Below are 14,309 nucleotides of genomic sequence, written 5' to 3' on the forward strand. Positions count from 1 at the left end.
GACACGAAAGATGGTTCCACACCAATCGCAGTGTATTGGCGAGAAGCTCAAGCAGTAAGAGATTGCTTCCTTGAAATGGTCTCACGCTGCTTGATTTTTGAATCACGCTCAAATCAGTGAATTCAAACCAGTTATGCTGCTGTGGATGTGATGGGAAAACTGTAATAATTGATTCAGGAAATGCAGCACAGTGGAACCATTAATCCCACAGTACTGAAATCCCTATAACTCGAGTGTATCGCTGCTTGTGATTTAAAATTCCTTTAAAATTGGTCACTTTAGAGAAAGAATTACTCTGATCACTATTTGTAGTGAAATGTAAACAGATATGTATTTTACTACACAGTGACCAGAAAAACTCTTACTCCATTGTAACTGCTATTTGCTCACAGATGGAGCAAGTTCCATGCCATCAGGGAATTTGCACCTTAATTCATCTGGCTTAAGTATTCCTTGCAAGGGTCCTTGAGCATTCCAACACTACATTGAAAATTCAATTTTCCGATTAAGGCTTCACATTTTTATCCAGCAGCTTATTCTTCCAAGATGGCACACAGGTTCTAAAACAATTACGTCATAGGACTGAAGGTATTTGTTGTCATGAATCTTACCATTCATGTAGAAATGACTCATGAGATAACACTGGGCGGCCAGCTGGTGGCGCCGTCCAAGGAAAGTGTAAATACTCGAGCGTGGGCCCAGCTTGCTCAGGACGTTTTTGTAACCAGGAACTAGCGATGTAACTGGAAACTCATGGTTGTGAAACAGTTGATTAAAGCCTTGTTTTATACTCAAGCCAAGTGCTTAGTAGTTTGCTTACGTCATTTGTTTCACTTGTAAAACTTTATGCAGATCTGTTACTAAACAATGGACCGGATCTTGCTGGAAAAGTAACAGCCTGTAACGATACATGCCATTATTAATGCACAAATCGGCCGGCAAATTCAGGGGATTAAGAAATACGCCGTGAGTTGCGAATCTCCAGAACTTGTTGGTCGAGTTCACAGAATCACAGAAACCCCACAGTGCAGATAGAGGCCATTTCGGCCCATCGAGCCTGCACCGACACATATCCCACCCGATCCCCGTAACCCCTACACCAACACATATCCCACCCTATCCCTGTAACCCCACATATTTAATCCCCCTAACACTAAGGGTCAATTTATCATAGCCAATCAACCTAACCCGCACATCTTTGGACTGTGGGAGGAAACCGGAGCACCCGGAGGAAACCCACGCAAACACGGGGAGAATGTGCAAACTCCACACAGACCGTCGCCTGAGGCCGGATTCGAACCCGGGTCCCTGGCGCTGTGAGGCAACAGTGCTAACCACTATGCCACCGTGCTGCCATTTAACCGTTTACTTTGCAGAAACAGCATCTCGTGCTTAGTCTCCCTGTTATTTTTAAGAACCTGCTGGATTTGCACATTAATCACTAAACTCATCGCATTAAGTTAGGGCTGGAATTTAACAGCGTATATAGTTTTTTCTAATGACTGGCATTGCATTAACATTCTCATAAAGGGAACAAATTCAATTGCTCCATTCCATTCCTGCACGGTCAATTGTTGCTAGAAATTAAAAATTTAAAGTTTTTTCTTACTTTTCATTTCTGTCTCTTTTTTCTCTCTCACTCTTAATCCAATCTTTCTTTCCCTCGCTATTTCTCTTTCTGTACCTGATTTGACTATAATTCACCCTCCTTCCAGTTTCTTTCTCAATCCTTAAATCTCATTGGTTAAGGAGATACGCTGTTCGTCTCGCCATTCACGAAGGTCTCAGATTCCCTGATGCCCCTTTGCCCTTGCCATGCCATTATAAGTTCACACTTCCAGCAAGTTACGGCACAAAATATTTTCAAGCTGAAAGGTGCAGGAAAAAGTCTAACGAACCTCATATGCCGAGAGATGCTCCGCTCCAGCAAGATCTGGCCCAAGTGGACAAAGATTCGTTAACTTTTGATCTTTATCTCCCAACAATTTGTGTATGCATAGAACTTGTGATGCATTCTCTCAGTATTCCTGGTGCTTGGCTTCCTGACCGGTTACAGTATGACATTAAATATCGGCATAATTGTCAGTAAATTGATGCATGTCTGCATTTTGCATTTAATCTTCTGCTTTTACCAGTAGCTCAGAAATTGTGGTCATTTCCAAGGCCTGCCGCTACAATTATCCATTTCAATTTCGCCAGGACTCCCCGGCAGAAGCTGGAGATCTTACTTCCTGCATTACTTCCATTGAGGCCAGAAATTTGGCTGAGGTCAAGGTACATTGTCCATGATAGCTGAAAGACCCAGCCTGCCAGAGATCTGGTCCAATTAGAAATTCTAGGCTTAGATGTTGGTATATCAATATGCAGCACTGCTCAAAAAATCTTTAAAGGATCATTATATCCTTGTAAATATTCTCATTATACAATTAGACCTAATCAATTGAAGGATTAAGAAAAAGGGGAAGACATATTTTTCACTGCACAGCTGCATCAGCAAGTTATGTTGTGCAGTGATATCTGGATTTTCTAGCGTTAGAAGCAATTTACTGCATGCAGTACTACGGGACCTTTGGAGACCCAATACATTTATTGTAATCATACATCTTGTTGGATAAAAAGCTGGCCTGTGGCATGAACTACAGAATTGGCAGCACGGTTGTTTCTAGGATCTACTCTTCTTTTTATTTCAAGCAGCTTACCAACAGCTGGCCTTAAATTTATTTTATGCATTTTTCTCTTTGTATTCTCTTCTTGGCTGGCTACCTTAAACTCTACACATACAAGTGACCTCCATGCTCACTGGGGGTGTTGCTCTGTCGGCAACCAGCAATAAAAGAGTTCTGTAAAACCTCTAATGATGTTCCCCCTGTTCTCCTTCTCCTCAGTACTGAGCGGCTAAGGGTCACCCGGGTGAAAATATCACCCAAGGCTGGGATTCAGATACGTGCACTGCTGGTATGATGTGCCATCAGGTACAATTAGTTGATACATTTCAGGAGGAAACCACGGAAAATCTCGACTCTGGTTTCAGACCTTCCTATTCCTGCAGAACAGAAATACGAGGTGTAATGTATCCCCAAGAGCGCGTTTCACAGCTTGAAAACGTACATCAGGTGCATTCTACAGTATATTGTGAGACTGAAGTAGAATTTTGAAGAGAGAAGAATTATTCTGCTGAGAATATTGAAAATAAAGAACATTTCCAGTGATTTCAGGTAATCGCCACTGTAGTCCTGTGTAGATGAAAACAACGAGTGAACTAAAAGAAAATACAATTAGTTAAATGACAGAAAATGTGGAACAGATTGAAAGGAACTGTAGATCTTTGCCTACAATTGTTTGGACTGTAAAAATGAGTAACAATTCTATTCAAACTAGCTCATAGCTTTTACTACACAATTGTTCTAGCCAACATGCCTCTCTCCCCACCAGATGAAGCTAACGCAGTGAGGCATGATCCTTCATGTGAAATGCATCAGAAGCATTTCACTTGGGGGGAAAAATTATTGATATTTACACACAACAGAGACATAAATCTGGCCATTTTCCTCAGCAGCTCACACAGTAAATATTCACTTAAAAATAGATTTTCTAATCTGCTAAGAAATGCATTCTGATCCACCTGAAATCTATGGATTCCCCTTTTTCTCTCTCAGTGGATTAAATTTATCTTGAAATTGATACTATTTGGTATAACCACTTAGTCACTACTGTAACTATTATACATAGTGAATAAAACTTAGAAGTCTATAGTCAGTGACACTTGGCAAGAATTAATGTGCCTGAATCACACTGCATCCAAAGGTTAAGCATATTCACTTTAAAATTATCAGCCATATTCTTAAACTTTCATCCAATATTTCTTCACTAATTCTCCCAAAGAGCCTTCGCCAAACGAGAAGAATACAGGAAACTCTTTTTAATCCGGCACCGACGGGACCGGCTGATCAAAAAGTCCGGATTACAGAGAGGTATACTTACCAAGGTAAGAGAGCCCCGTACACGGCCACAGGTGCAGGAGCCCCAGTTACATGGCACTTGTGCAGGAGTCCCGGTTACACGGCCACAGGTGCAGCAGCCCTGGTTACACGGCACTTGTGCAGGAGTCCCGGATAACACGGCCACAGATCCAGGAACCCCGGTTACACGGCCACTAATATATAGTAAAACTTACCTGAACCTACTCCCGAATTTTGCCGGTTAAGAGAGATTTCCAGATTTTTTTTAGGTGCCGGTTAAAAGAGAGTTTCCTGTATTATAATTGCACCTCAAAAATATCACATTAAATTGAAAGAAATTATGTATAGCTAAAAACTTCCTCTCCAAAAAAAACTTTTTTCCCTCCTGCTGCCATTCAGATTGCATACTTCAAGACATACCCTGGATGGAAATTGTAGCTTTCTCCATTTTCCAACTCAATAGGGTCTCGTCGTGGTTTAGTTGAAGTCCTATGGGGAGGTGGCTCGCTCTCCAATTCACAGTGGCTTCTTGTTGCTGAGACATTAAGGACAGCGTCCAGATATTTCTTGATGAGCTCCAGAAAGCAAGTAATATTTTTGCGTGCTGGCTGTTAACTCTCAGCTGGACCCTTCATCAAGCTCTTAGCCCAGTAGAAGTTTCACCTTGGTGTGAAGTTTGGCTGGTGGTGACAGTGAAGCAAGTCCTCTGTGATGAGTTCATGTCTGAGCTCTTGCTCTTTCTGTCCTTTATCTCTACCCTCTTCCCGACAAAATATTTTATTTCTACCCCAAGTCAGATGGCTGCCTCAAAAAAGAGGAAGCATGGTGCACAGCATCAAAAGTGGAGATCAGTGTATTCCCTTTGTTGCTTCCAGTGTCTGCCTCTTTGATAATATAGTCCCAGTGTATGGGCACAAAATAATCATCACAGAACATGAACGGTTAATGTTCATGGAACTATGCCAAATTATACCATTTACTTTAACAATCAGTAGATCTCCCATGGTATTGCTCATGGTGAATCAGAATGCGCTATTTTGAAGCAATATGGGTTTTTAACAGAATGGTTCTTTTCATAGAGTCATACAGCACAGAAGGAGGCCATTCGGCCCATCGAGTCCGTGCCGGCTCTCTGTAGAGCAATCCAGTCAGTCTCATTCCCCCGCTCTATCCCCGTAGCCCTGCAAGTTTATTTCCCTCAAGTGCCTATCCAGTCTCCCCTTGAAAACACTGAGTATCTCTGCTTCCACCACTTCTGTCGGCAGCGAGTTCCAGGTCCTCACCACTCGCTGCGTAAAAAAGATTTGCCTCACTTCCCCCCTGTATCTCTTGCCCAAAACCTTAAATCTGTATCTCCTAGTCCTTGTACCATCAACTAGTGGGAACACCCTTTCCCCGTCTAGCCTATTCAAACCCGTCATAATCTTGTACACCTCTATCAAATCACCCCTCAACCTCCTTTGCTCTAATGAAAACAAATACAGCCTCTCCAACCTGTTCTAGTAGCTAAGATCCCCCATCCCCGGAACCATTCTGATAAATCTCCTCTGCACCCTCTCAAGGGCCTTCACATCCTTCCTAAAGTGTGGTGACCAGAACTGGGTGCAATACTCCAGTTGTGGCCTAACCAGCACTTTATAAAGGTTCAGCATAACTCTCTACTTTTATACTCAATACCTCTATTTATGAAGCCCAAGATCCCAAATATAATAATTTTAATAACTTTTACCAAGCAGAATGAGGTTGATAAAGTTGGGGGGGGGGGGCGCGCGGGGGGAGTACCAAATGACAGTTAAAAGCAGAATGAGATTATTGCAAAATGAGAAGCCGTGAAAAATAGGGGAGAATTGGGGGGGTGGTATTCAAAAAAAGTGTGAGCAAACAAGGAGAATGGGGCCGTTAAAATTAGAGGGAGCTGGGGAAAAATAAGAAGTTACTAAAAAAAGAGGGAATGTGAGATTAAAACTTAGAGCTGGTATCTGTCTGCTCATCTTTGCTCTCTCTCTGCAAAATAAAATACATTTTCACGGTTTACCCGGCAGCCCACCATACTGGCCCAGCATCAGGTCAGAGGTCACTGCCTGCTATTTGCCAACCCCAGCCTACCTGTTGTCTTCCCCGAAGGTTCTGATCCGTCATCTTCGTAAATAAACCAGCACTTCATTTCTGAAAGCTCTAAGTGTGCTTATAATATTTTATAAGTATTAATGCACATTATAAGAGTTCAAACAAATAGTTCAAAGGGAGGAGGAGATTTAAAAACAAAAATTAGAGGGGAGAGTGTGAGGGGCTTAAAAAAAATTGTGGGGGGGGAAACTTTAAAAAAAAAAATCAGTGGGAAACTTTAAACAAAAAGGCATGAGGAGGGAGACTTCATTAAAAAAATCATGGGAAAGGGAAACTGCATTTTTTTTAAAAGCACAAGTGTAAGGCACTGGGGGTGAATTTTCAGGTCACCACATTCAGCCGAAATGGGGTGGTAGCACCCTGAAAATGGTGGGCAATGATCTACTCCTTGTTGTCACCATTCTTGTGAAAATGACAGATTAGTTCTGGGGCAGCACAGGACGTGTTGGAACGATGATTGGTAGAGACTAGTGCTGTCAAATAGGAAGCAACAAGCCCTGGGCTCTGCTGGGCCATTATGGTGGAGCAAGAGATAAACGGCGCAATAGGAATGGGACGTCAAAGCAACAGGGCTGGAAGCTGCCAAAAAACACCCGGGGCATACCAAGAAACAGAACCGAGGCTGAGAATACTAAAGAGCAGGGGAGTTTAGAGATAGGAATGGGGAGGTGCCAAAGCACCACCAGAGATGGGAGGCCTGCAACAGTAGGGCAGGTAAATGTGTACATTGAAGATTCCCATATAAATATTTATACATTGGCACTTTCAATTGTTGATATCGACATAAAAACATTTACCAAAAATCGTGACAACAGGAAGGGTGTGCACAAGCAAGTTTTTTTTAATTGATGTGTAGGTCTGATTATTCCTTGCATAAAACTAAAGGTTTTGATACTTGTATATTTGGTAAATTAGTTAAAATGCATTACAAACTGTTTTGAAACACAAAGGAGTAAAAATTGAGTAGCGCCCCCGCGGCCGATTTTCCCAGGTGGCGCCTCGAGGGGGAGGAGGGGCTCTACTGGAAGTGCCCCGCATCCCTCTTGGGGCGCTGTGAGCCAATATCGCGGCACGTCGCACTACGGTACTGCAGACCTTCCTTCCCTTATTAAAGGGGAGGGGCCTGGCACAGCACCTCCCGGCACCCAACTGGGCCACCAGCGATCAGGAGTGCTGGCAAAAGAGCCCGGCACTCAAGAGACGTGCCGGGCTCAGGGAGAGCAGCCGGCACCCGCGGGGGGGGGGGGGGACAGTAACGGGGGCAGGTGCTGGCAGGCAGTCAGCAATAAAAATGGCCGCCCACCACCTCCTCTAACTAGCGCCGCCCCTGCCGCAGGTAGGCCCCCCTGACCCCGGTGGACATAGCGTCCGGCGGTAAGTCGGAGGGCACCACCCAGTATTACAGCCAGGGCGCTGTGCACGCCGCGCTAATGGTTAGCGCTGCCGCTAACCTCTCGCTGAATTTCGCAGGAGACGTTAGCGGCACCGCGCCCAGGCGCTAGTTGATTTGCGCCCCTTTAGCGCCCTAAAAGGTGCAAATCAACCGCATTTATACCCCAACGAGACTACAAGAGAAGTGAATGGTTAGAAAAAGTGCTTACCTGGTGCAAATGTGAATTTTTTAAAAATTCCTTCACAGGATGTGGACATCGCTGGCAAGGCCGGCATTTATTGCCCATCCCTAATTGCCCTCGAGAAGGTGGTGGTGAGCCGCCTTCTTGAACCACTGCGGTCCGTGTGGTGAAGGTACTCCCACAGTGCTGAGTTTGGTGTAGCGGTTTGGTACAACTGAGTGGCTTGCTGGGGAAGTTGTGGGACTGGAATCACATAGGCCAGACTGGATAAGGACGGCAGGTTTCCTTCCCTAAAGGACATTAGTGAACCGGTTGGGTTTTTACGACAATCTGGTAGTTTCATGGTCACCATTACTGAAACTAGCTTTTTAAGTCCAGATTTTATTTAATTAACTGTATTTAAATTCCCCAGCTGCCGTGGTGGGATTTGAACTCATGTCACTGGATTACTAGCCCAGTAACATAACCATTATGCTACCGTACCCCTGATCCACACTTTCCACTGCATTAGTGGCTTTTGGAGTGCAGGATTCAGCTAACCCTTACCCATTAAGACTGCTACTCAGTGATGCCTGACCCTCATCTTGTGATCCAAAACTTTAATAAAATCCTTTAAGAAAATTAAACCACACTCGCCCCCCGCATACCATGTTAAAAGATTTAATCTGTGCAACGGATTTCAATTATGGCCATCGTCACGCTGTGCTTCTGTTGACTTGTTCCTCTCCTAGGACTATATCTTGGAAACAAACTAGATGCTGTATATTAGTCGGAATCCATTTTCATTGCAATGTGGTGGAACGTGCAATTTTCTGGAGTGCATTTTCCCATTAGTAGAGCGAAGATGAGTTCAGTAACATCACTCAAGACACAGAATTAAATCAAACCTCAAAGTGTAACAAAGCATTGATTCACATTCTCCAGCAATTTCTACTTTGTCATTTCATGCACACATTCCGCTTTATTTCTTTTAACACCCCTGGGGTGCCATCGCTAATGCAATATCAGAAAAAACCATGTAACATCACAAGGCAAAGAATTTGTCCACTAGACAAGAAGGAAATTGAAGAAAAATTATTTTGAGTTTTTTTTTATTATGTTGAAGCTTCAAAATTGTTTTACATAGGCCCAGGTAAACACAGAATTTATGTGAGCTGTTCTTTAATGATACAAATCTAAACATTTCAGTGTAAAATACTTCTTTGTGCAATCACCTGACTGACCCTGTCAGATGTGTATTTACAGATGTGGCAACTTTACAGCTTTTATGAGTTACATGGCAAGACACAAACGGAACAAATGAGTAAAAAAATAAGGTAATCGCAGAACCCCTGTCCGAAATAGGAGACATGAAAAAAATGGGGCTTCCATCAATCCTTAATATACAATTACTTAAAAGTGTTTCCAATACAGGTTAGAACTAAAATCCCATAGATCAGTGCAATTCAACACAAATGTTACAGAAAAAGAACAGCTTCTGTTTACATAGTGGGGAAAAGTCCAAGGTCATTGTCTACTATAATTCCACGAGAAGATTTCCTACAAATATGAAACTTGGAATCAGGTACTTTACTGAACCAAATGTCCCATGTCAGCCAGATGCACTTCTTTTTAATTAGAGAATGTCCCAATTTTTTTTTTTTGAAAAGGAGCATCTCTGCAGAATTCATTGTCGGGCTGAAGTGTAATGTGACAAACTCAGTCACCTAAACCCGCCCAGAAACTGAAAAAAAAAAATCCCACACAAATTCACTTTATTCTTCTACCCTGTGTCCTTCACCGTTACTTAGCTATCATGTCAATCAAGTGTTTATCAAAGTTACTTACATAATGAACACCGACAGTAACTGCACAATCTGCTTTCCATGCTTAGATGTATTTTCTTGTCTTCTGCAATAGACAGTTGTCCCAGTTAACTAACACCAAAAAGGATTTGTTTAATAGAAATTGTTTTTAAAAAATGTAGTTATGTGCAGTTTTCTCTTAGATGTCTGCAATAAATAACATTTTTACAAACGCCCTCCTGTACTGTGATTCAACAGGACAGCACCGCAGTGAAATATGTTTATGCTTTCCCTACTAAGACTGAAATGTAAACACAGATTCCAGGAATATCATAAATTGCAACCTCTGTATATTTTCTTCAAATTATTAGCTCATAATGAATTCCTAATTATTGCTCCAGCACCACTGTAACATGCAAGTGACCATGAATCAAACTGCACACAGCAGTATTATTGCATATGACCTCTGCAGAATAAAAAATAACTGGAGACTTCAGGGATGGTTACAAATGCATCAACATTTATGACTTTCTTTCCTCCCCCTTCACATTTATCAAAGTTGCAGTACCACATACATCAAAAACATTCATTCTTCTGTTAACACATTTGCATTAATACTTTGACAATCTTTAAAAAAAATGATAGTTACTCAAACCACAATCAACTGCCATCAGCATGTGCCTGAAGTGGAAATAACATTTCTGTGGTCATTTAGCATTTTTAATTTTATTTCCATAATCATATTCACAAATATGGTTAATGATGTGAAAACGTAATAAATCAAATTGACAGCATGGAAGACAAGTGTAACCTCCATCCACTGGTATAGGACCCATCACTGACTTCATATGCAGAGATGACAGGGCACATTTTTTAATATTCTTATGGTGTTGCCTCTACAAAAACTGAGGCTGCAGGGTGGCTTTAAATTAAAGCCATATCAAAAGGGAAAAAAAAGATTAAAGAATAAACAAGTGCAGTTTTTATATTTTTTATACACAAGTTCCTTGATGTGTTGGAGGGAGTTGCTTTCTGTTCCTAACTGCTGAAGTCTTCTCTTTGCACTCACCTGGCTTTTGTTGAGAAATATCTATAAGTGCACTGGCTATGGCAAGACCTGCAGATACAAAAATGAGAAATGATTTACTTGGAGCTCCATTAGGCTTTACTACATGCTGGTCGCCTCTCTGCATAATACCACAGTGAAAAGACCATCCACTCCAACTTGGATATAGTGTATTGAGTATGGCAATGCTGTTTGATTTCCATTAAATCAGGTCACTAAAGAAGATCATTTTTCAAAATGCCACACAAATCATCTTATGAAATCCATTTATTGTGTTCTCCAGTCCAGTACTGTTCCTAGTTATCAAAGCAATACAATTAAGTGAGGAACAATTCATTACTCAAGACTTGAGGTCTAAAGGAATTTCATTAACTGTGTCAAGATGATTCACAGAAGCACTGGTCAAATAAAATTTAAATGAAGATCAAGTTTAAACCTTCTGTATAAATACAGTGCTTCAAATGTTCATTACAGCGTATACATTCCTTCAGGTTTTGAATTTCATGTGGATCTGAAAGCACCTAATTTTATAAACTCACTTGGAATGCTTTGAAGTATTTTAGTATCTACTTTTGAGAGAGGCCAAAGAGATTTTTTTAATACAGAAGTGAATTCAAGGCTGCAGAGGTTAGAACAGTTGGTTATTTGAAGAGATGAAGACACATGGGTAACAAAATACTTTACCAAAATTAGTATCAGGAATACTTTTCCTATTGTAATATCGCTTAACATTTGTCTTGGAAACATTTTTTAAAAAGTTATTATACATTTAAATGGACCTCATGGATGAAAGCAACATTATGTTTTCAGTAGAGTTCTTTTCCTCTCATGTCGGATGAATGCTTTACGAGCAAAATAAATATCCAGGCTTTCCTGTGTAAGCATGAAGAAATAGTACAGTATTATGCTGTAAATCTGAAATAAAAACAGAAAATGCTGGAAGTACTCAGCAGGTCAGGCAGCATCTGTGGAGAGTGAAACAGAGTTAACATTTCAGGTCGATGACCTTTCGTCAGTATTATGCGGTACTTGTACGTCATTCAAATATTCTAATCAATCCTGCAGGACTCTTGTATAATTATATAAAGTAGCTCTGATTAATTTATTTCTTCCCCCAATACAAATATGCAAATAATTGCGTTCAATACAAATGCTTTTTAATACTCAATAGGTTCATAAAACTTCCTGCACATACAGCCATACAAATCCATAATGCTATTTTATCCAAACTACAATTAAAGCATAAAACCTGACATGTTCTAACAACTTCAGTAATCGATGAATATTTTGAAAACAGTTTATGGCACCAACTATTCTACATTTTCAAATAACAGGAATGTTCATCGAATATAACCTTTCTTGCATTAGGCTGAAAACTATATTAAAAACAGTAATATTGAAGGAGATATATTACAATGATTTAAAAAAATCTGAATATACTCAAATTGGATTCTCAGAATTACTACTTAAGTCTTAAGTTTTTCATCTGTTTCAGGTATTTGACAAAACTGCTCCATGAAGTGTCACCATCAGCACTTTCAACAATCAAAACATTGTAAAGAACTGTGATGAATTTCAATGTGACTCATTTGCTGTCTTTCTAAATATTTTCTGTCTAAATAATGAGTGATAATGGTATTATTGAGGGATTTCTTTTTGAGGAGTTACTGAGTACAACAGTGAGAGAGAGCCAAATTAACATAGTTACTCTAACTGCTTACGTTAGTCCATTTTACTGACATGGGCTCAGTAGTCCCTCAGATTTAAGGCTCCCCAGTGATGCATTAGCACCCACTAACTATATGTAAAAAAAAATTCTGTAGGAAGAAACAAGGGGACGTTAAAATAGAATCTTTCAAAAGTTTGATTACTAGAAATACAAATTACAGTCACCTTTAAAATCTTTAGAAAGTTAAACATGCAAATGAGGTGCTGGATTCTATCGTACAACATCTAGAAAGTTAATCTATCTATATATATCTCTCTCTCTCGCACACTCCCAACCTCTCTCTCACACTCCCAATCTCTCTCTCTCACACACTCCAAATCTCTCTCTCTCACACACTCCCAATCTCTCTCTCACACTCCCAATCTCTCTCTCTCTCTCACACACTCCCAATCTCTCTCTCACACTCCCAATCTCTCTCAGTTCAGTTCAGTTCAGTTCAAATGCTTTATTGGCATGAAAGTTGACAGAGAACCATATTGCCAAAGCTTACATTGCAAAAAGGTACAGTTTTCCAACATTCTGTAGGTGTCAATCGATTTGACATTTGTTGGGTATATACAATATTCCCTCTCTCTCTCTCTCTCTCTCACACTCCCAATCTCTCTCTCTCTCACACTCCCAATCTCTCTCTCTCTCTCACACTCCCAATCTCTCTCTCTCTCACACTCCCAATCTCTCTCTCTCGCACACTCCCAATCTCTCACTCCCAAACTCTCTCTCTCTCACTCCCAATCTCTCTCTCTCTCACACTCCCAATCTCTCTCTCTCTCACACTCCCAATCTCTCTCTCTCACACTCCCAATCTCTCTCTCTCTCACACTCCCAATCTCTCTCTCTCTCACACTCCCAATCTCTCTCTCTCGCACACTCCCAATCTCTCACTCCCAAACTCTCTCTCTCTCACTCCCAATCTCTCTCTCTCACACTCCCAATCTCTCTCTCACACTCCCAATCTCTCTCTCTCTCACACTCCCAATCTCTCTCTCTCACACTCCCAATCTCTCTCTCTCTCACACTCCCAATCTCTCTCTCTCTCACACTCCCAATCTCTCTCTCTCTCACACTCCCAATCTCTCTCTCACACTCCCAATCTCTCTCTCACACTCCCAATCTCTCTCTCACACTCACACTCCCAATCTCTCTCTCACACTCACACTCCCAATCTCTCTCTCACACTCACACTCCCAATCTCTCTCTCTCACACTCCCAATCTCTCTCTCTCACACTCCCAATCTCTCTCTCTCACACTCCCAATCTCTCTCTCTCACACTCCCAATCTCTCTCTCTCACACTCCCAATCTCTCTCTCTCACACTCCCAATCTCTCTCTCTCACACTCCCAATCTCTCTCTCTCACACTCCCAATCTCTCTCTCTCACACTCCCAATCTCTCTCTCTCACACTCCCAATCTCTCTCTCTCACACTCCCAATCTCTCTCTCTCACACTCCCAATCTCTCTCTCTCACACTCCCAATCTCTCTCTCTCACACTCCCAATCTCTCTCTCTCACACTCCCAATCTCTCTCTCTCACACTCCCAATCTCTCTCTCTCACACTCCCAATCTCTCTCTCTCACACTCCCAATCTCTCTCTCTCACACTCCCAATCTCTCTCTCTCACACTCCCAATCTCTCTCTCTCACACTCCCAATCTCTCTCTCTCACACTCCCAATCTCTCTCTCTCACACTCCCAATCTCTCTCTCTCACACTCCCAATCTCTCTCTCTCACACTCCCAATCTCTCTCTCTCACTCCCAATCTCTCTCTCTCACTCCCAATCTCTCTCTCTCTCACACTCCCAATCTCTCTCTCGCTCACTCCCAATCTCTCTCTCGCTCACTCCCAATCTCTCTCTCTCTCTCACTCCCAATCTCTCTCTCTCTCTCACTCCCAATCTCTCTCTCTCACACTCCCAATCTCTCTCTCTCTCTCACTCCCAATCTCTCTCTCACTCCCAATCTCTCTCTCTCTCACTCCCAATCTCTCTCACACTCCCAATCTCTCTCTCTCTCTCACTCCCAATCTCTCTCTCACACTCCCAATCTCTCTCTCACACTCCCAATCTCTCTC

At 41.8% G+C, this 14,309-nt stretch overlaps 1 protein-coding gene across 3 annotated transcripts in view; it reads right to left on the minus strand.

The window, feature by feature from the left end:
- Positions 1 to 8,713: 8,713 nt before the first annotated feature.
- Positions 8,714 to 14,309, minus strand: part of atrnl1b (attractin-like 1b) — a 930,295-nt gene continuing 924,699 nt past the window's right edge. For 2 of the 3 annotated variants that reach the window (XM_085994422.1, XM_085994421.1), the window contains exon 29: positions 8,714 to 10,561. In XM_085994422.1, the coding sequence (XP_085850548.1) occupies positions 10,437 to 10,561 (125 nt within the window). In that variant the 3' untranslated portion in view covers positions 8,714 to 10,436. The remainder of the gene's footprint in view (positions 10,562 to 14,309) is intronic. The other variant, XM_085994423.1, reaches the window with a different exon arrangement.

The sequence above is a fragment of the Somniosus microcephalus genome, chromosome 8 (genome assembly GCF_052327205.1).
Source record: "Somniosus microcephalus isolate GS21.2 chromosome 8, FLI_Smic_1.0, whole genome shotgun sequence".
In the NCBI taxonomy this organism is placed as follows: Eukaryota; Metazoa; Chordata; class Chondrichthyes; order Squaliformes; family Somniosidae; genus Somniosus; species Somniosus microcephalus.